A 21410-nucleotide genomic window follows, 5' to 3' on the forward strand; every position below is an offset into this window, starting at 1 on the left:
TTAGTATGTTGCTTTGTTTTTTTTGCTTGTTTTCTATTCTTCTCTCAACAGGTGATCCAGGAGATTTTTATTTTTTTTCTCCCCCCCTTTCTCACTGTCCCTCTCCCCTTCTGTTTTTCCTTTCCTTCCTCTTTCTTTCTCCCTTTCCTATCCCTCACTCATGTCTGTCCCGTCTGTAACATCTGAAAATAAAATATAATAAATAATAAAAACAAAGATCGACCAAATGGACCAATACGGCAATGCCACGAAGATCCATTTGGCAAAGTAAATCCATTGGGTATCCTTGTTGGTCTTCAGACAACAATTCTGATGGCTAAAGAACCAAATGGGACAGGCAAAAAAAAAAAAAAAAAAAAGAAAAAAAAAAGATTAATTCTCAGAAATGACATATTTAAAGGGAAAAAATTGTCAGGAACCAACCCAACTTCTCCACACTTTACTTTAAATAAAACTCACAACATGTTTCATAAACAGAACAGAAACAAATATTTTTAGAATGAAAATCTGCTTGATTTTGTGTGGTGTTTTTTTTCATTATTCCATCCTTTTACCAAATGGAGACCCAGTGGAGCTAAACATTAATTCCTTTTAGTCGATAAATTCAGTTTGTGGAAATTTAACTGTATTAGGTCATTTTCTCACGGTTATAAGTGGTTACAGAAGAGGTTCAGGCTCAGGAAAGACCGTCAGAAATCTTCTGTGTGAGCTAAAGTTCATAAAACAATGAGGATTCAGTCCGAAGGAGAGGATTTAGTAAACTAAGAGATAAGATAAGATAGAACTTTATTAATCCCTCGGGTGGGTTCCTCTGGGAAATTCGACTTCCAAAAAGCACAGCAACGACCGAAGTTACAGTTACAGAACTAGATAATAAATAAATATATAAAACAAGATTAACTGGTATAAGAGCAGCTGAGAGATGATAAAGATCAGCGGTCAGTTCAGAGGCAGGAAGCGTATCCATGTATTAGGGCAGGGTCTACCATACTGTTCTGCAATGGTAGGTCCACTGAGAAGTCAGTGGGCGGAGCCTGGAAACGTTGGCGGGGGGGTCGCCCTCCCCTTTCAGGGATGGGCAGCTCTGAGTGGTGAGCAGGAATTGGTGAAGTGAAGAAATATGGATGGAGGAGAGCCTGCAGTAAGGAGGAGAGGACATGGAGAGCACCGATCAATAATCAGGTTATTAACCTTTATCTGAGTGATAATGGGTGATAAACAGACCACAGTGATCAGGGAAAATATAACGGCTATGTCCAAAGAAATGATTCTTTATGTAAAAATGAGAGGACCTCTGACCGAGCCCTGAGGAACTCCGTTTTTAAACTTAAGCTCTGCTTCAGGTTTCTTACCTCTCTGGCTGAGCAGCGCTGTTTAGATGGATACACCAGGAACTTATAGAGCAGGTCCACTGCCTGAGGGGGCGTGTCAGGGATGATTTCCTCCAATGGGATCGCTGGATTCTCCTTAAAGGTGATTTTATTGTAATCTGGCAACTCCACTATCTCCTGGAGACAGACAGGAGAGGGATTAAAATGTTTTAACCAGTTTCACAGCCATAAAAGAAAAGAACAAGACAAAATTAAACTAAAGCATTATTTTACCTCAGCCTTCAGATAAAATCTCACACAGACCACAAAAATGGCACCAGACTTCAAACAGTTGTTGGTTTTTAGAGTAAATTACACAGGATCAATTTTAGGTCCAGTTTAATTTCTCTACATATTTATCATAATTTACTGCTAGTCTACTGGATTTCCTTTAATCTTAAACTAAACATTTTAAATAAAGCTAACTGGAGACCAACCAATATTTCAGGCAGATGATTGCAGGCCTATCACATATAATAATATACTGATGATGATTATAATGTAGACTATGCACTAAAAAAATTATTTTTAAAAAATAACACATTTCGTCTTTTTAGCACATTTAAATTTAATGAACATGGATATCGGCGGATATTTATATGCACTATGTGCAAAGATGAAAGAGTAAACACTGCCACTGAGTGAATACATGTGGAAATTAGGCATCCTCATTGTGTTTACATTTTCAGAATATCAATTTATATAAAAGGCAGAATGTGTGAGATGATAATTTGATATAAAGCTTAATAGTTTAACCTAATACAAAAAGATCCCTAAGAGAATGAATGTATATTAATGTAACGTCCCCTGAAGTGATGGAAAAACCAGTGTGTGTCTTACAGGCCAACTGTCCTGAGTCGGGGTTCCCAGCACTCTGAGGACACAGCAGAGCTGCTCGATGTCGTTCTCTCCAGGAAACAGAGGAGACGAGTTCAACAGCTCCCCAAAAATACAGCCGACTGCCCTAAAACACACACACAAGCACTCACACACGGACTAAACAGAAAGCTGTGACTTCAGACTGCTGCTGCCCCCTGCTGTTCATCTCTGATCACTGGACCCATTTACACCTGAGCAGGAACTGTGAACACTAACAGAGTGAGTGTACGGAAGCTAAAGCTTACTCTTTCTATGTTACATGGTCCCATGTTACATAGTATGTTAAAGAATAATATATAATAAAATACGCTGATACAGGAAAAGAATACAAGCATGCACAACAGAAACAAAAGCATCCAGGTTTATTGAGTAAAAGCTAAACAGCGGAGGATTCACAGTAGATAATCAAATCAAATCAAATTTATTTGTATTGCACATTTAAAGACCAAAGTACACCAAAGTGCTTTCCAGTAAAACCATGATACAGATAAAATCACAATATAAAATATGAATTACAGATATAAAATAATTACATAATATAAATGCAGAGCCAGGTGAAAAATCACACTAATTAGCCTCGAATGCCTGGTTAAATGTAAGTCTATGTAATGTAAATCTATATAATGTAATGTAAGCTGTAATGGTCGAACAACAGCAAAAAAATAATACTGTGGGCGCTACTTTTAGCAGCATTTTCAGGGTTGTACTTACCACAGGTCGACTCCCTCGTCATACTTTCGGGCTCCGTACAGCAGCTCAGGGGCTCTGTACCATCTAAACACACAGTGGTCAAATATAACTGAGCACATTTACTGCACATTACTGATAAAGTACTGATGTCCAGTTGAAAGTGGTGATTATTTTAGAATGAACTGAACCAGCAAGTCACATGACATGGCGACTTTAACATGATTATTATTCACAGGCGTAATGAGCACCTCAAATCTGAATATGTGAATCTGTTCTGTGACACATTTGTTCACCAGTCGAGCTTTAAAGCAAGTCTGAGTGAATATTTAAAGTATCATCTGACTGCATTTTACATGTCACCACGTGGATTTTTCCCAGCAGCACTAAAGCTAATGCTGTGTTAGTGCTACTTTACTTTATAGAGCCATTTTCTGTATTACATTCAGCCTTTTAGATACTGCATTACTGCATTTTATATACAAAAGTACTTACTTTTAGGTTCATTATATTGCATTTAAATTTTCACTCGAGATCTTTCATTTTACTGTCATTTTTCTATTTAAATGAGCATTTTGCTCTTCGTGTTTTGTACCTCACTGAGTTCTTTTGGTAAGTCATACTGTATTTTATTTTGATTAGCTAAAGCTAGCTGCTAAATAAAGTCATATTTACCTGGTGGCCACCTGGTGGCTGTACAGCCTCTCTCCCTGCTCGCTGAATAGCCGGGCCAGACCAAAGTCTGCAATCTTCAGGTGGCCTGAGGAGCTGATGAGCAGGTTTGCTGGTTTCAGATCCTGCAAACACACAAACGTCACTTTATAATGGTTTGATTTATTTTGTTAAAGCAAAAGAAACCCAAACTCTCCACATATTTCACATATTTTCAGCTTTTCATTTATTATGAATAACCAACAGTATTTAAATATCCTTGTATGTTTAAGTGTTGCTTGTTACAAACGCAGGATTCACTGAGAAAACAGTCAGATGACTCATTAATGATAATAACTGTTAGCTGCGCTCACCCGGTGCATGACATTGTTGTGATGCAGGAAAGCCACGCCCTTCAGCAGCATCATCATGTAACTTTTGACCTGCGCAGGAGTCAGAGGGCGCTGGGAATTCCTGATGACCTCAGAGAGGTCAGACAGCATGAAGTCGAACACCAGGACGAAGCCCGTACCGTGAGGAAAGACGTCCTTCAGCTTCACCACCTGAGGAGGAAGTCACAGAAAGAAGTCCTGCATCCCTTCAGACTCCAGACACTCTGCAGCTTCTTATAATTTTCTCATATAGCCTAATCTCCTTTTTATTAACATGTCTGTTATGCTCGGCTCTGTTCTTGCTGCTCTGCTCTGATTGTCTATGTTTTCCATGTACGAATTTTTGGTTTCTGTTATATCTTGTTTGTGATATCCCCCCAGCCACCAGGGGAGCTGGAGTGTATCCCAGCTACCATAGGGGAGAGGCAGGGTACACCCTGGACAGTCTGTTGCAGGGCTAACACATAGAGACAGACAACTATTTGTATTCACATTCACACCTATGGGCAATTTAGAATTACCAATTAACCTAACCCCACTAACTGCATGTTTCTGGACTGTGGGAGGAAGCCAGTGTACCCGGAGAGAACCCAGGGAGAACACGCAACCTCCACACAGAAGGGACTCATACTCAGGACCTTTTTGCTGTGAGGCAGCAGTGCTACCCACCGCACCGCTAAACACTAATCAAATTTTAAGATTAAAATGACTCTTATCTGTAAAAACTCTCTGCACATTCACTCACATGCTCGTTGTCCTTGATCTCCTGCAGTGCTTTAATCTCCCTCAGAGCCTGGTTCGGAATGCCGTCTTCCAGCCTCCTCAGAGCCACTTTCTTCAGAGCCACCGTCTCCCCTGTCTAACACACAAGAGCATTTCCATGTCACATTTCTAAGCCGCTGAGGTTAGACTCCAAATTTAATGCTGATCGGATTACACAAAGAAAAGGGGGGGAAAGAAATGAGGTAAGATGCAGACATAAAAGCACCAGTCCGTCACCTCAATATGTTTGGCCTTGAAGACTATGCCATGAGCGCCTTCTCCTGTCCGACCCAGAATGTTGTACTGCTCCATGTTTTCATGAGCGTGTAAAACAGCTTCAGTTAATCTGGATTTAATCTGGTCACAACTCTCACTGATTTTTTTTTTTAATTCAAAGAGTGGTTTGAAGTAAACCCCCAATGATGTACAGATTAGCTCCTTGGAGCAGAAAACCAGAGAGAGGAACGCCAACCTCGAACTTCACTCATAAATTAAGCTGTTCATGATGCTGCGCACGTTTTCTCAATAAGATATAGTTATTAAACTATTATTTTAAGCCCAGTAAAAGTTGAAACCGTTAACTTACATTCGGCTTGTATTACATATGCAACAACAAACAGCTGTAAAGAAAAGTCTCTCAGAAAATAAATCCTGAGACAGCTAGCTGTTGGCTAACGTTGCCTTGGCAACGTCTTAACTCCGATTACCCAGCTAAAATTTTAAAACTTGTTACTGTTTAACTTCTGCTCCCGCAGACACGCACGCTTGTTAAGAAAGAAACTACAAAAACGACGATATGTAATTTTTTAATACGCATTTTCATTTAGGACGTTTTAATAATTGTTTCGTGCTACAGATCCGCCCGTGGTCTGCCATGTTTGTTTACAGTGACGTCATGAGACAGGACCACCATAGAGCCAGAGCAGGTAGAAAGCATTAGGCAGAAACAATGTTTTATTTTATTTTATTTTTGATTCTTTTTTGTTGTTCTTGTTCGCTGTTTCATTTTTTTAACGTTCAACTTTGTTTTTCACCCTAGTTTATAAAGCACGTCTTTTGAACTGTATAGAGATGTACTTGATGTGTCTAAAATTTAAAATCTGCTCAGGCAAATCCTTCTAATTTCCCTGACCGACAGACAGACTTTTTTGAATCCAATTGGGAAATTCTTTTTTACAGCAGCACGATAAAGAATAAAAAATTATTCACTCCGTACTGGTATTGTACATAACGAAAAAGGCTTTCTATTCTAGTATATTAAAAAAAAATAAAGTAAGGCTTTTTTTGAAATTCCGAATTTATGCTATCATTAGTTGACAAGCGTTTGCTGTCGTTTTGTCTTTTCTGTTCTCACAAAATCTATTCTTTGGGTTTATTTTGAAACCCGGAAGTACTTGTTCACAGTTTCTTCCCATCCGGTGTAGAGTGGCGTGTTTACGTCCTGTGTTAAGCATGCTAGCCGGAGAGTTTGGTGTCCAGAAACATTAACGTTTACGACAGAGAAATCGGGTAGTTGGCAGCTGGACTTTATCTGCAGCTCAACCGGATGTTTTTTCTGTTGTTTGTAGCTTCTTTAAAAGAGAAGACAGTGAAGAAATGTCTGCTCCCGACAATGCCACAGCTAGACCTAACGTGGACCAGAAGGTGCTGCAGTATGAAACCTTCATCAATGAAGTCCTGAAGAGAGACTTACAGTAAGAAGACACTACCGCTGATGTCTGAACACAGTTTATTATGTCCGTACAGAAAGCTTTATTCAGTTACAGAACTTTAAAAACTAAAGTAAAAGAAATGTAATCTGTAGTTAAAGTAGTGCAAAATACTTGTGTAGATAGATAGATGTAGATATGAACTCAGATTTTTTTCCTGGCAGACTTTGAGCAGGTAGTAGAGGCGATATGAAGGTCAATGAGGAGTGACTACAAATTAAAGTAATTTAAAGCTTAATTAACAGCCTAATAAATGTCAAGTCTCACAGCTGCTGATTGTATAATAGTGCTGGTGTCATTTTTGGTCCCCCTCTGTGCCTTAATTACTTGCAGACTGATTATTAAATACTTACACTCACAGGTCACTTTATTGGGAATACCTGCTCAACCCAAATATCTCATCAGCGATTCATATGCCAGCAACTCAATGCATTTAGGCATGTAGACGTTGTCAAGACAGCCTTTGCGTGCAATGTGTTTTTAATACAGTGGGATTGTCATACATGTCACTGCTGTGCCAGCACTGCAACAACTGGGTCAACAAACCAGACAGAACTGGAGTGTTTTGACCACACTAAGAGGAAACATCTTAAATTCCGTACTGCTTCACATTCTGTAGCCAGTACTGCAGAGCAGAGCTCAGCATGAGCTAACAGAGTGCGAAGCACATCCAGTTATGTTAATTTACAGCTTTATATTGTTATTCTTGCACACTATGACACTAGAGTAGCTTTGCATGATTCATAGTAATCATGCAAAGCTACTAATTATTACTAAAATAAAATTTTTTTGCCTTTGACATGACCGGTGTAGCTCCTCAGACAGCAGGTGGGTGGGCTATATTAGGGATATCTCTTCTCAATGACATCATACAGATTCAAGACTTGGAAAAGTATTTAGAGGAATCTAAGGCCTTAGCCTTTGGTTCACATGGGTTACTTGTACATGCACAGACCCGACTGGTTGTGTTTAATGTGAACACTGAGAATTTTATTAGGGTGTAAGAAAAGAAATACAGAAATTACTTTGTACAATTACAGAACAAAATGGTGCAAAAATCTAAAAACTACATGTAAGAAGGAGCTCAGTTATATAGAAAGGATACAATAATGAGTTTGAATCTGTTGTAAGTACACATGTGTGATGGATAAGAAGGGTAGATCTAATCTTACAGGTATTTATGTGGTTCTTCAGGTTGGCATCTGACTGTTTGGTGACACAGACTAAAGAGCTGAATTATTTTGGTCCATCTGAAGGCGTTAATGTTCTCTGTAAATCAAGTGACGGCTGTCGTTTGGCAGGAAGGTGGTGGAGCAGAGGGATCAGGTTTATGAGAAGATCTCTCAGTACCTGCAGCTGAAGAACACCATACAGAGTCTGCAGGTAAACGCACACAAAATGTATTGTGTTATTTTGAAGGCCTGTAGGTTTTTCAGTTTAGAAAAGAAGAGATTTCCACATTAAACTGGAGATCGTTGTAGTGATTCCCAAGTGTTTGTGCTGGCTGTCATTCTCTGTTAATGTTAAACGCTTCAGTCTGCTGGTTAATGAGCTGCAGACTGAACTCTGCTGATATAGACATCTCTCTCTGTAGCTTCTCTGTGTGAGCTGTTTCTGTAATTCAGCACACTCTTCTGTGAGGAAAGGTGGAGGAGCTTATCGCACCTCCATCAATACAGCTGAGCCTCACTGCAGCTGTTTATCCAGCAGATCAATACGTGTGGCTCATTAGGCCGAGAGCTGTGAACCCAAACCTCCATCGTCTGGATCAAAGAGCCTGAAACTACAGCTGGAAAAAAAAAAACATTCAGACATTTTACCTCCACTTTTCAGATATTTGAAAAGATACTTTTTTATTTGTTTTTATTTTATTTAGAGGATAGAAGTTTTAATTTTAGTTTTCAGATATTTTTAAAATAATTTTCATAATCATTGATGTCTGTGTAGGTTTTCAGTCATCCGGGTCATGGCAATCTAAGGAGCTTGGAAATAAAAGCGACTCAACTTCTTTAAGTTTCTTGAAGACGTTTCATCCAAGAAGCTTCTTCAGTTCTAAAACCAAACAGTGGAGAGTCCCAGGTATTTAAGTCCTAGTGGGAGTTGTCCCATAAGAGGGTCGTTGACCGACTATTGATCGTGTGCCTCATCACACACCTTGGCTCATGTGATGTAATATTTTGAATTCTCCACTATTTGGTCTTAGAACTGAAGAAGCTTTCCAGCTGAAACGTCTTCAGTCGCTTTTCTTTCCAAGCTCCTTACATATTCACTGATATATTTTTCTGTGGAAACCCCTCCAAACAAGCCAAACTCATTCAGTCTCTTTTCTAACTGTCATGTCATGAACTTTAACCTCTAACATGCTAACTGAGGCCTGTAGATGCTGAGATGGAGTGCTTTTTTTCTCTGAGCTTGGGCCGCCTGTTCCACGAGTGAATGAAAGTCACACTCTTCTTTGTGTTCCTGCAGGAGGCGGGCTCTCAGCAGCTGAAGACTGACGTTGATCTTGGCTGTAACTTCTACGTTCAGGCTGAAGTGTGAGTTGCTGACACACGAAGGTCATCAGCAGCTGTTCTGCATTCAAACAGGCACAAATGCTGCATTTAGGCTAATGAAATGTGCTGCGAGACTCCAGAGAGGCTAGAGGATCCGTGCTCTGTGTTTCCGAGAGGAATTCACTTCCTGTTTAAACTCAGTTCTCGTTTTCTTTTCCTCCATCAGCGAGGACTCATCCAGGATGTTTGTGGCCGTTGGTTACGGTTTCTTTGTGGAGATGACTCACGACGAGGCTCTGAGGTTCATCGAGAAGAAGACGAGTCAGCTTACAGCGTGAGTTCATTGTCACTGTAACACTGTTAAGATTAAAAGTAGGAGAAAAAAGCATAAAAATTTAATTGTTTCAGATATGTTTCAAATGAAGGTCAGGATTTCACTTTGTTGTGAAATTATTTGAAAAAAATATGTTAGAACTATTTATTTTGAAGTGTCCTGATTTTGTTTTTAGATATTTTTGGTGGGTTTTCTGAACATCTATGATTTTATTATTAATTTTATCTTTAGATATTTCTCAAGTATTTTTTTCACACTTAAATTTTCCAGTTTAAAACATTGATATTTTTGTTGTATTTTTTTTTTCTGACAAATTCCTGTTTTTATTGTACTTAAAAATTATGTTTTATTTGTTTTATTTATTTATTTAGAATTATTGGAATTATTGCTATTTTTTTATTTTATATCTTTTGTAAGATTTTTTTTTTAATTTTTATTATTATGATTGATTATTTTTTTATGATTTGTTGTTGCAGACTGTCTATTAGCTAGCTCATGTTAGCTCTTTGCTAGCACTGTCACTTTCTCTGAATGAGAGATGCTAGCCATGCTAACCCTGTGTTTGTGTTACAGCTTCACTGAGCAGCTCACAAAAGACTCTGCCAAAATAAAAGCCCACATCCGCATGGTGCTGGAGGTCAGTTTCTTCTCAGGCGGATTATAGGGCAGTTTTTATATAATAATAGTTTCTGTTGGGTGCAGGAGTTTTCCTCTGGCTTATACTTAAGTACTAAATAACTTGTTACTCATTTCTGAGGATTTTACAGTCAGTGAAGTTTGAACATTGAACTGGAAATAAAAAGTTTTGCCCACCTGATGAAAAATAATCAAGATCAGATTTGAATATGTTCAGTTAAAAAACTGTTTTTCAGTATTTACTGGTGACAAAAGGGTTAAAATAGTCAATTTATCTGATTTATGATCAGATGTTAAAGAAGCAGGTAAAGAATCTGATTGGCTGCTCTTTTCTTCTTTATGTTTCCCTCCTCAGGGTTTGAGGGAGCTGCAGGGCCTGGGCGACCTGCCAGAGAGCAGAAGAGGAGACGTTTTTTAGACTTTCCCGCCTGACCAGCTGCAGAGGACGGGTTAACGAAAGCCGGCTGCTGATGTCAACGGTGTGCTTTGGGAAAACAGGGTCGAGGAGAAGGAAAGACTTCAGGTCTAAAGCCTGAAAGTCGTCACAGAGCTGAAGAGGAGGATTAGTGCCTGAGCCTTCTCAGAGTCAAAACTCACTGTCATGAAACGCGTACACTCGACGTGACTTTGTGTCTTTGTGAAACTCGTCTGTTGAAAATCAGAGAATATTCCTGTTTTTTGTTGTCTTCAGTGTCACATTGAAAAGGGGGCTGCTCAGAGATGATCCTGCAGCCTCTAAACAGACACTTTCAGTCAATGTGACAAATTCAGGTTCAAACAAACCTGATCTCATAGGTTGAAAACAATGTGACAGGAAGTGAGTGATGTTTCACTGTTTGGAGTTTGAAATAAATTGTTTTGTGAAAATGATCCAGACAGCTTTCCTTCCTTCAGTTTGTTGGACCTGTGCTCAAGGTGTTTCCTGGGTTTTCATAGAAATTCTTTGGATGTTTTACTGATCTTTGAGGATTTCACTTTTTTTCCCCTGACTAGCTGTTTTCTAAAGTTCTTTGAGAATGATGTGTTTATTCAGGTGTTTCAGGACTTTTAGCATCGTCCAGCCTCCTCCTGGAAACCCTGCTGAGGCTGATCCGACACCAGGATGGGTCCACATTAACGGGTGGTTACTCTCCTCTCCTGGTTCTCTCTTGAGCCATCTTGAAGTTTTCTCATGTGTTTCAGTGGTAATACAGATGTCTGTTCTCCTTAATCTTCTCTTTAATGCCCAACAAGTTGAAGGCTTTAGACACAACACCTCCTCATCCGGCCTCCACTGGGAGACACTTTGCTCTCCATTCAGCTTGCTGACAGCCGGCCTCTTCTACGGCGGTCAGCCATCCTCCAGGAATGGGGCTGGTGACTCCCCTTTGCCAAACACGGTGTGTCTCTGGTTTCCACAGTTCGGTCCAAGTTCATGTTCTCTTTGATCCTGCTGCCTCATTCCCACCATCTTCCTTCTCGACTGCTGTTCTCTTCCTGGACTAAGCAACACGTCTTTCGCTTTGATGATGTCACGACAGGAAGCCGAAGAGGCTCCCAGACCAGCCCTGGCTGTTGTCATCACTCCCACCTGCTGCAGTCTGCTGCTCAAACAGCCTCCTCTGCCCCCCGCCTCCTCCCTGTCCCCACTTCACGCTCAGCTTTGGCCATATTTGGATCTCTGTACTGCCACACTTCTCTGGCTCTCCCCACTTTGAGCTTTTTGTACTATTCCTTTGTACGTTATTCCTCATGATAAACTTTTTACATGTCAGTAATTTTTTCAATAATATTTTTAAATGATGTTCATTCATTCTATGGACTAATAAGCTTCCAAAACAAGTTTCAGTTATTTTAATATTTTGAAATATTTATTTTGCTGAACATGTGTCCATATTTGTCTTATTTTCTTATTGTTAGTACAAACGTAGTACAATTTTCTCTATGTTAGTACTTTTTAATTATTTCTACTTTATTTTTATAAATATGTTTCAGACATTTTACTGATTTAAAAAAACATATTTTACTAATATAACATTTATATGGAGTAATTTAAAAGATGAGTACAGCGACTGTGACTCACGTCTTTCCACCATTATTTCAATCAGAATGCTTTTGTTGTTATCACATTATAAAATACAAAAAATCGAGTGCGAGTTCTGTCTCAAAAAAAGAAAAGTCAGCAGAAGATGATAAATAATGATCAATATTAAGGTGTCAAGAATGAAAGAGACAGTGCTTTACAGTATTCGATTTCAGACAGTAACTGCACTGTTTGCCTTTGTTTTGATGGACTTTTACCTTCAACCACCGGGCAACAGGTCAAGCAGAGTCCAGAGTGAGAAAACTTCTTCTGCTCACCTTCAAGGCCATTCATAACCTCACACCTCCTTACCTGTCTGACCTGTTAAGCACCACCTTTTCTGTCCACTCGCTTTGATCTTCTTCTTCTATCCAGCTTTCTGTGCCTTCCTTCCGCCTCACCGCCATGGGCAGCAGAGCTTTCAGCTGTTCTGCTCCCAGGCTGTGGAGCTCTCTGCCCCCAGGTAAAGGAAACACTGGTTCTCTCCCCCAGTTTAAATCCCAACCCAAAACCCATCTGTTCAAATTTGCATATTCACTGTGAGCCCACTGTTTGTTAATTTTATCTTGTGCTTTTGTTTTTTTATTGTTCGTCATTGTTCTATTATGTGTTTTTATCTATTGTACAGTGTCCTTGGGTGTCTTGAAAGGTGCTTTATAAATACAATTTATTATTATTATTAATCATATTTAGTGATTATAAGGTGATATTTTGCATTAACAGCTTCTTGTAGGGAGGGGAGTGTGCAGCCAGCAGTCTTTGGTAATGTGTTTGTTATTTCCTTCTGATTACCCTTTTTATCTGCTGCAGAGCATCCGGCTGTTAGGCAGTACACCGGGATGCTTTCTACACATAATAAAAGGCCACCAGCAGTTTGCCATGCACACAGTTCCTCTCCAGCAACCTCAGGAAGTGAAGTGCTGCTGAGCTTGTTAATGTTCACAGACCAGGTGAGTTTGTCAGAAATGAGGGTCCTTCTCTACACGGTTCTTACTATTAAACAAATAATTGAATAATCTTAGAAAGAAATCTTTCATTTGGGAGATAAAAGGTTGTGCCAGAACAGAAACATCCTGCTCCGAACGGGTGGAAATCTCTGCAGCAGGGTCACACGTGATCCACTGTCCACATACTTTTGGAAATCCTCCGATGAGATGCGATTGTGCGTCGAACTGACGCACAAACAGACCCTCAGCATATGTAACGATTATTGAAACAAGATGTAGCGGTGCTTGGCCATTAGCTCAGCTGCTTTTTAGAGATGCAGCGCCATAAAGAACCTGTTGCCATGGAAACTGGATGCTGAATAGAGGCAGTGGCGTAAAGAAGCAGAGGGAAAGAAAGAGAAAGATGTGATGCCGACTGAATGGCCAGAGCTCGGCCAGCATGTGGTCGATTCTAGCTGCAGTCAGACAGGAGGAGGTGATTTCAGCCAACGTCTTTAGAAGAAATCCTTAATGAGAGTCGCTGTAAAACAAAATAACGACGTCAAGTTTGAAATCAAGATTCAAACCCTGTTACTCTGAGTGAAAGACGTCATCCCAGTGCACTGCAAGAAAGGATCTGTGGACATTTGCTCTCTCTCTCTCTATCCTTCTTTTATCGATGTAAAACCTTCAAGATTCAACTTCAGGAGCCAAAAGCTTTTTAATCTTAGTCATTTTCGTTATTTTTATTGATGTATTGCAGATCTACAGTATTTTAGTTTTAGGTCTTTAAAAGAAATTAGAAACAGTTAGAAATATTCCGTTTTGCTTGCGATGCTTTGGGAATTTATTTAAACATTTCTCACAACAAAAAGACAAATCTGCAGCACATTGCTGAACTAGAACACCACCTGGGTGTAACAAGTGAGAAGATCTGCCTTTAAGTTTGCCATATGTTATTAAAAACAGTCTTTATACTCCAGTAAACTGCTGATACTGAGAGGAGACCAAAGAGGACACTCTGCAGGAGTGAGGCTCACGCTCACATTTGGACTTTTTTGAGCTTTTCAGGAAACAGGAAGGTGGCTTGGGTTTCCCCCAGTCTGAATTATACTTTGCTGATATATAAATACATTATCTTTGTGGCGTGGTTGATTTCCTGGCACTAACCTAGATGAAAATGGCTGTTTGGCTGTGGATTGAACACATGTCCTGCAGGCAGACGTCTCTCACATCACTCCCGAACAGTTAGACTTTTACAGTGAGAATCCTAGAGTGCAACACCCATTAAAAGTCTGGTCTCAGATGCTCACTATACTGACAAAAATCTATATGCTGACACACTGATATGCTTTAATCATGTATAGCAGGTCTGGAGGAGCTCGTCTTTAAAGTCTAGAAGCAGAAGGGTAAGAGTATGAGGTATTGATGGCCAGCTACAGCAGACGTTTTAGTTTTCACATTTGCATTTATTTTCATTTTTAGAGTTTGAAACAACTCTAAAAATCACGTCCCAAAGTATGAACAGAGACCTCTTCATGCAGCTTTACAGTGTCCTGAATAATCAGACGTCTTCCAGTGGAGCTGTAAAGCTCCATCCTCGGGATCATTCCGACTAGACTGGAATGAAGAAGTGGACGCTCAGATCGCTGATGAAGTCTGGGAAAAATCTTTGGAAAAAATTGGTGGTACTTCTATAAATGCTCACGTTCAAAACCGTCCACAGACTACACTTCTCTCCATCCAGATTACATAAATTATTCAAAGACATTCCACCTCTGGGTGTGAAAGTTCAACAGAGAAAGGAACCCGATCTCATCAGTGTAACAGATTACAGACTTTGTCACCAAGGATTTAAACAGGGGGGGCTTTGTTTGGCCCCTCTTACAGCACAGTGTAGGGTGATGATTCGAGCAGTGTGGAGGATTAGCACATTTCCTACAATCCAGGAAGTCTGAGACGCCTCCAACAAGTCAAACAATGCAAAGGCTGAAAAGTTGAACTGAAACTTTTTTGGTCTTATTGATGATGTCACACTGTCCTATAAATATGTATAACAGGTAATAATGTAATTGAGTCTGTATGCTAACACCATAAATACTAACACCTAAATCCTCCTTAAGTACCTTTTTTTTTAGCTCTCTCAGAGACCTTGTAGTTTAATCTACCTGATGTTTTATAAAAAGATAAAATTATAATTAATTGATTATTATAAACAATATTATACTTCTTATAAAGTGAATATTATGAATAATTAGTGCTTGAGATTATTGCTGCATTTTAATTTTGCAACATGTTTGCAGTTTTAGTTCAATATTCCTTTCAGCTTTGATTTCATTTTACTGTTTACTGAAGACAGAAATATGTTGATAGCATTTTTATAATATTTTTCACTGCTTTCCTCCTTAAACGTAAATGAAAGATTACAGTAGTACTGTCAGTAGCAGTGCTCACACGATGTTTACCATGAGTATAGGTCAGGGTCACCTCATGGCTACAGCTGGTTCCTAGTGACAGACTTCAAACTTCAAAACAAAAAGGTTTTCATCTGAATTATTAGAGAATGAGCTTTTTAACAAAAATAACGTCCAGTTTATATAATTTTGTCACAACCCGGTTCTTAAGGATATGACAAAGAGGCGGACACACCTTTAAGAAAATAGTTTATTAAGAAATTAAAGAGAAACTAATTCAGCACACGGCATGGTGGCAGGGAGAGAGAAACGCGGGAGTCCCAGCCACAGATTTATAGTCTGGGAACACACCTTCCAGGTGTGCTCAGGAGCCCCGCCCACCGAAGACCTGAAACACATGTAGAGAGAAAAGCCTGGGAACAAGGGACAGAGATTTAACTGTGAAAACCTGTGAACAAATTTAGACTTACCTTATTTTATCACAGTACCTGAGATACGAGCACTATTCCCTGTTTCCAAAATGGGATTGGCCGTGCGAGCGGTTATCTTTGCAAAGACCGCAGCGGTGCGATGAGAGTGCAGATCTGACATCGATAAGATGCGTTTCACTGAGTTCGTTCAGCAAAGTTTGGCGGAGTTACTCAGAACTCCTGTCCATGGAGCGCACAGCCGTCGTGACGTCACCCCCCGTTGCTGCAGAAACGGCGCTTTCACTCACCGGAATTCAAACAAAGCGCGAAAGGATGTTCTTCAAAATAAGAGCACATAAAACCCGCAAACCTTTCATTTGAAAACGTAATTCCACACAGATTTATGATAATATTCATTGGCTGATTCGGTCACTGATTCGAGGTTTAAAAACAGGGCAAAAACCCCAAATATATAAAATAATTTTGCTAAAACCCAGACAACGAGCTGATGCGGAACTTTGAGAAGCAAGTCTGCACTCAGAAACCTCATTTTAATGGTTAATTAACCTTAATGTCAGTGGTCAATGAGACATGAAAATTACACGTGTGCACTCATCAGTCAAATATGAAAAGTTTGTCTTTAGTGAAGACTTGAGACTCCTCTAAACACTCTTTTACCTACACTGTCTTTTCTTTCTTTGTTTTTTACTCTTTTTTCTATGAGGAAGTGTCTCTAATGACACTCTCAGGCAGAGAAGCCTCCACTAACAATTACAGCATTACAAAGTGCAAAAATATTAAAACAAGTCACTGTAACTGTTCTTTAACCAGTTAAATGATCAAAAATCTTTATATTTGTCAAGCTCTGCAAAAGGTGAATACCTTACTAGGTATTTAAAAAATGTGAGTAACTCAAAATTTTGAGATACTAAACTTAAATTTTGGCATATGGCTAGCATTAAATAAATGAATAATAAAATAAATAAGTAATAATGGTAAAAAAAAAAAAATACATTTAAATTAAAAAGTGCTGGAAACAAGCTTCCATTCCTGAGTTTAGGCAAATAATCGATTTTAAGTAATCTAAAAATATCAAAGTTACAAGGCTTGTTTAAAAAGATCTATGGTAGCAATAAGAATGAAAAACGATCATTTCCTACAGAGAGAGCGTGGGGCGCTTGAGCCATTTTAGTTTTAATCTGAAGGTACACCGGAAGTGATGCCGTTTGTGTTGAGGCTAATCTGACGAGAATGGAAGCGTTGAGGAGGCGTGTGGTTCCAAACAGGAAGAAACTGGGAAAACACGCATTAAATACGATATCCTCGGACACAGCCTACTAACAGCCTGGGGCAGATGGTACAAACTACTTTTTCTCCATGCCGGAGGCCTGTGGACCGTTCCTGGTGTACTCCTTTTAGATCTGTCCCGCAGTCGGAGGGGCTGTTTGGGGGGGCTGACGCACCAGCAGAAGCGCAGGAAGGCGGGGGGCTGTCATAGCAGCAGGCTAGGCTAGGCTAAGCCTGGCTAAGCTAACCTAAGCGCTGCAGCCCGGAGAAACCTTGAACTTGTGTAAACTTTGTGGAGTACAACACCGGAAGTAGCATCACCGGAGTGGTTAAACGACAACCACGGACTCCACAGATGAGACAAATATACACAGACGTCTATTATTTTTATAGGTTTTTTTTTTCCTAAAAAGTGTTAGCCTGGCAGCGGACTTATAGCCAGTTAGCTGTTGAACACATCCAGGCTCTGGCAGAGGGACGTGAGCGGGAGAAAATCGCCTCAGTTTGCCCCATGCACATCCGCAGAATGGATCTAATTTGCGTTGTTAACCAGTGAAAAGCTATTGGACGCTAACTAACACAGTGGATGTTAATTAATCACTGAGGTATCAGCGGATGAAGATTGTTTTTTGACACATAAGAGGGACTTTTTTTCTGTTTTGTCATATCGGTTTTTGTGATAACTTCTGCTTTCCGTTAGTGTGGTTATCATGGAGGTAGGGGAGCCTGGCAGCGGCAGCTCGGAGCGGTTACATAACGCCAGCAGGCCGGTAGAGAAGCTGCTGAACGTCGCCTCCTCTTCAGCCTCCTCAGCCTGGCTCTGACAGCTGTAAACCCCCTCCAGCGCATACACACACACACACACACACACACTCACAGACTCACAGACGCACAAACAGACACAGACAGACTGACAGCAGGACAGCAGCATGGAGGTGGTGTGAGGCATCTGGGAGATAGAAAACAGCAACGAGAAGGATCGTTTTGCTGAAGATGGAGTCCAACCCACTGATTAACGGTGAGAAATACTGCTGCAGGATACAGTTGCGTGCGTGCGTGTGTGTACCGCAGTCCTGCGTGTGTTTCTGTGCACTTTGGAGGGAAGAAGCAGCAGCTTTGCAACAGGTGTGTGGAAGCTGCTGTGGCCTGCAGCTGGGTTGGACCTGAATTGTTTTCATGCTGCTGCAGGCGTGTACAAACTTGCAGCCTGAGAGAGAAAATCCACACTAAATGCTCTTTAACTATTCACAGTAGGGGGGCAGAAAGTCACTGCAGGGGGGATGGTGTGTGTTTATATGTTTTCTGTTGCTACAGCACTAATACCTGTTTATGATTTGGAGCAGAGCACACTACTAGAGATTAATACAGGGGTTATGAAAATGACAGTTTCTGCTTTATTTTATCAATTCATATGAACATAAATGGAAATGCAGCATGCTAAAAAAAAACATTGTCAATCAGTAACTTCTGAGATGGTATTGCATAGTGAATCGAAATCTATTTGTACGTCTCTGCAGTTTTAATTACATCTTTTTTGAAAAGATCAACACCACTGGTTGAAATACAGTTCCAAACCATGACAGAGTCTCCACAGTGTTTTACAGGTGGCTGTAGACACTGTTGTAGCTTTCTCCTGACCTCCTTCATACATACTGATGATGATTTGACTCAGAAATATCAAATTTGGATTAATTGCTCAATTAGACCCTTTGTCAGTGATTTTCACTTGAGTTCTTGTGTAATTTTCATACATCAACCTTTCCTTTTCCATTCCCTTTCACTGCTTTCTTGACTGCCACCCTTCCACTGAGATCATTGCTGAAACTTCAGTGATCTCTCAGGTCCTGTGTCAGGTTTTTGCTGGATTTGTTTTAAGGACGTGACTTTCAGATGCTGTCTGTCTGATGTAAACAGTTTCTTAGTTCTGCGAGTTTTTCTTTTGTCCTTAACTTGTCCACTTTCTTAGATTTTTCAAGGACATGCTGCACACCATGGCGAGATATAATGCAAGTGCTTGGCAATGTGGTCGAGCAAAAATACTACAGTATGCACTACAGTTTTACAGTACTGTGCAAAATGGAACAACGTTGTGATGATACTGATTGGTTTTGGGCTGCAATTGAGGTTATCGATTGCTTCCATGTGTTCTGCTTTTGCTAGTTGGCACCAGAAATACCTGTTGGCTAAATGAATGATTTTTGTTTTATAATGTACAACGGCAGTATCTATTCGTTCAAAAATGACACAACTTCATTGACCACTAGCCAGAGCAAAAGCCCTGACACATAGCTGTGGCCCATCTGTCTGATCTGACCCATTTTTCCAATCCGATGCCAACTTTCTGGCTGTGAGTGTGTGATACAGCATACCTGTTATCAGCATTAAATTAATAAACCGTGTGTAACCTTGGCTACGTTCACTTTGCAGGTCTTAATGCTCAATTCCGATTTTTTGATCAAATCCGATTTTTTTGTCTGCTTGTTCACACTACGAATAAAATGCGACAGCAAACGTGCTCTAGTGTGAACGCTCAAAGCGGCCCGCATGAGCAAAAGATGTCACACACAACGCGCTCTGTTTAGACCCAGACCAAACAATATTGTTTGACTGATGGCCCTTAATATAAAGACTTCGGATTTTACGTTTCCCAATTTTTGCTTTAAGTTATTTTGTTATTTACATAATAATGTAAATAACCTAATAATGATCCTTATTGCTGTTTTAGAGGAGCGGTGCTTCAAAGGATAGTTGCAGATTTCTGTCAGAATCTGCAGATTATACAGTACAAATAAAATGTTAACGTTGTCTTCCCAACAGTTTCACTGACATCTACTCTGGATGGCCAGGAAGCGTTCACGATGTGTTCTCCAGCGCTGATAATTAGCATCTGTCTTGTGTCGGTGACATAAAAGACGGATTTAATGCGACATGACTATTCAAACAGCAGTCGCTTTCTAAAACATCGGATATGTATCGGATTCAGTACCACATATGACAGTGACCCAGATCGGATTTGAAAATATCGGATTTGTGCCGTTCACACTGTCACACCATGATCGGATATGGGTCGCATAGGGTCAAAAAATTCGGATTTGATGTGCCACAGCCGCTCTATCACGTGACACATACTGCTCCGACGGGCTAAGGTTATGAGCTGAGTAGGGCTGCCACGATTAGTCAACTAGTCACGATTACGTCAACTATCAAAATCGTCGACGACTGGTTTAATCGTCGACGCGTCGTTTGAAGCTTTGTAAGATCACAAAAGACGCAGGAATAAGTAGCATGATTTAAGAGTGCAATAACGGACTGAAACAGAAGATGGCAGCACTGCATGTACAAGGATGCCAGCTGCCGTTAAACCCTGAAGAAGAAGAAGCAGTGTCCCAGAATTCATATCGCAGCCCAGCTCAGTTTCCAACAATGGCGGCAGCTAGTTAGTTTTAATATTACTCTTATTATTCTTTCTGGGTCACAAAATAAATGTTTAGCATATTTTCAGGCGAGAATGTAGCTGTGTAAACCTCAAATATCGGCTCAGTTTATCAAGACACTAGGGCTGCTCAATTAATCGAATTTTAATCACGATTACGATCTGGGCTTTCAACGATCATTAAAAATGACTGAGCCGATTATTAGCCCCTCCCTCATTTATCCGCAACACCTTAAAGGCCGGTCCGTGAAAATATTGTCGGGCATAAACCGGTCCGTGGCGCAAAAAAGGTTGAGACCGCTGATTAAGAGGACCCGAGGGAAGCTCGGAAAGCTAAGCAGAAGTTATTTGGAGAGGAGAGTGACTGCCGCTGGTTGAAAAGAGAGGTAAAAAAAAAAAAAAAAACTTCAGTGGTGTTGCACACTATTTTATATTATTTTTTAAAGTCATTATTCAATACATTGTTATTGTTAACCCTTTAAAGCCGGTCAGAGCAGCACGCTCCGTTTTGTGTAACTATTTTTAAATCCCTGTAGAACCTGAACCGTGTAAGCTAGCGCAATAATTTGTTTTGCATATGAAACTTACATCTTATGTCATCAGCTTGTCCTCGGTCACGGTTTCCTTCCACATAAATTGCATAAAAAGCGCTTGCAGGAACAAAAACATAATATTCCAGAAACACGCTTTGCCGATCCGATCAGCTGTTCGTAACACTTCGCACATTGAAACAGAAGTCACCGCTAACTATCACATGTCCGCCATTTCCTGCCCGAAACCGGAAGTGATGTCATTTTCGCGGAAAATGTAGTTTTTTTTTACTTGTAGGCCTTAAAAGCCTATACTGGTCATGTTTGACTTTTCTGAATAGTTTCTGGGATGCTTAGAACTCAAATTGCACTGCTGGAAATAGTTTATTTTGATGCACCTGCTGTTTTCTTTGCAAATTTGCATCATAGGATT

At 40.1% G+C, this 21410-nt stretch overlaps 3 protein-coding genes across 4 annotated transcripts in view; 2 read left to right on the forward strand and 1 right to left on the reverse strand.

Annotated features, from left to right (window-relative positions):
* Positions 1–418: 418 nt before the first annotated feature.
* Positions 419–5667, reverse strand: cdk20 (cyclin dependent kinase 20). The gene is made up of 8 exons (XM_080898828.1): positions 4979–5667; positions 4725–4838; positions 3962–4150; positions 3612–3733; positions 2961–3023; positions 2211–2334; positions 1353–1508; positions 419–1136 (listed from the first exon to the last, which is right to left on the reverse strand). Exons 1-8 carry the CDS (start codon positions 5051–5053, stop codon positions 945–947), a joined length of 1035 nt encoding a protein of 344 aa, XP_080754954.1. The 5' UTR covers positions 5054–5667; the 3' UTR covers positions 419–944.
* On the forward strand, positions 4312–10782 carry uxt (ubiquitously-expressed, prefoldin-like chaperone). 2 transcript variants are annotated; one of them, XM_080898830.1, is made up of 8 exons: positions 4312–4626; positions 4752–4944; positions 6310–6435; positions 7752–7833; positions 8920–8987; positions 9172–9279; positions 9853–9916; positions 10271–10782. In XM_080898830.1, the coding sequence occupies exons 2-8, from the start codon at positions 4901–4903 to the stop codon at positions 10331–10333; spliced, it is 555 nt and encodes a 184-aa protein (XP_080754956.1). In that variant the 5' UTR covers positions 4312–4626; positions 4752–4900; the 3' UTR covers positions 10334–10782. The 2 variants fall into 2 exon arrangements, with proteins under 2 accessions (XP_080754956.1, XP_080754957.1); XM_080898831.1 differs by having other exon boundaries at positions 4327–4626; positions 4752–4883; positions 10271–10781.
* A 6187-nt stretch (positions 10783–16969) lies between these two features.
* elk1 (ETS transcription factor ELK1) overlaps positions 16970–21410 on the forward strand; it is a 36046-nt gene continuing 31605 nt past the window's right edge. Inside the window, exon 1 of the mRNA XM_080897720.1 lies at positions 16970–18032. Coding sequence (XP_080753846.1) covers positions 18008–18032 — 25 coding nt within the window. The 5' untranslated portion in view covers positions 16970–18007. The remainder of the gene's footprint in view (positions 18033–21410) is intronic.

The sequence above is a fragment of the Rhamphochromis sp. 'chilingali' genome (assembly GCF_963969265.1).
Source record: "Rhamphochromis sp. 'chilingali' genome assembly, chromosome: 12".
In the NCBI taxonomy this organism is placed as follows: domain Eukaryota; kingdom Metazoa; phylum Chordata; class Actinopteri; order Cichliformes; family Cichlidae; genus Rhamphochromis; species Rhamphochromis sp. 'chilingali'.

What these genes read in the sequence shown, in the direction of transcription:
- uxt (XM_080898830.1), top strand. Translation starts at nt 4,901, where the DNA reads ATGCTGATCGGATTACACAAAGAAAAGGGGGGGAAAGAAATGAG. An exon ending in ACACCATACAGAGTCTGCAG is followed by an intron (nt 7,834 to 8,919) that starts GTAAACGCACAC and finishes GTGTTCCTGCAG; the next exon opens with GAGGCGGGCTCTCAGCAGCT. An exon ending in ACATCCGCATGGTGCTGGAG is followed by an intron (nt 9,917 to 10,270) that starts GTCAGTTTCTTC and finishes TTCCCTCCTCAG; the next exon opens with GGTTTGAGGGAGCTGCAGGG.
- cdk20 (XM_080898828.1), bottom strand. Translation starts at nt 5,053, where the DNA reads ATGGAGCAGTACAACATTCTGGGTCGGACAGGAGAAGGCGCTCATGGC. An exon ending in ACAACAATGTCATGCACCGG is followed by an intron (nt 3,734 to 3,961) that starts GTGAGCGCAGCT and finishes GTGTGTTTGCAG; the next exon opens with GATCTGAAACCAGCAAACCT. An exon ending in AGCCACCAGGTGGCCACCAG is followed by an intron (nt 3,024 to 3,611) that starts GTAAATATGACT and finishes CTGTGTGTTTAG; the next exon opens with ATGGTACAGAGCCCCTGAGC.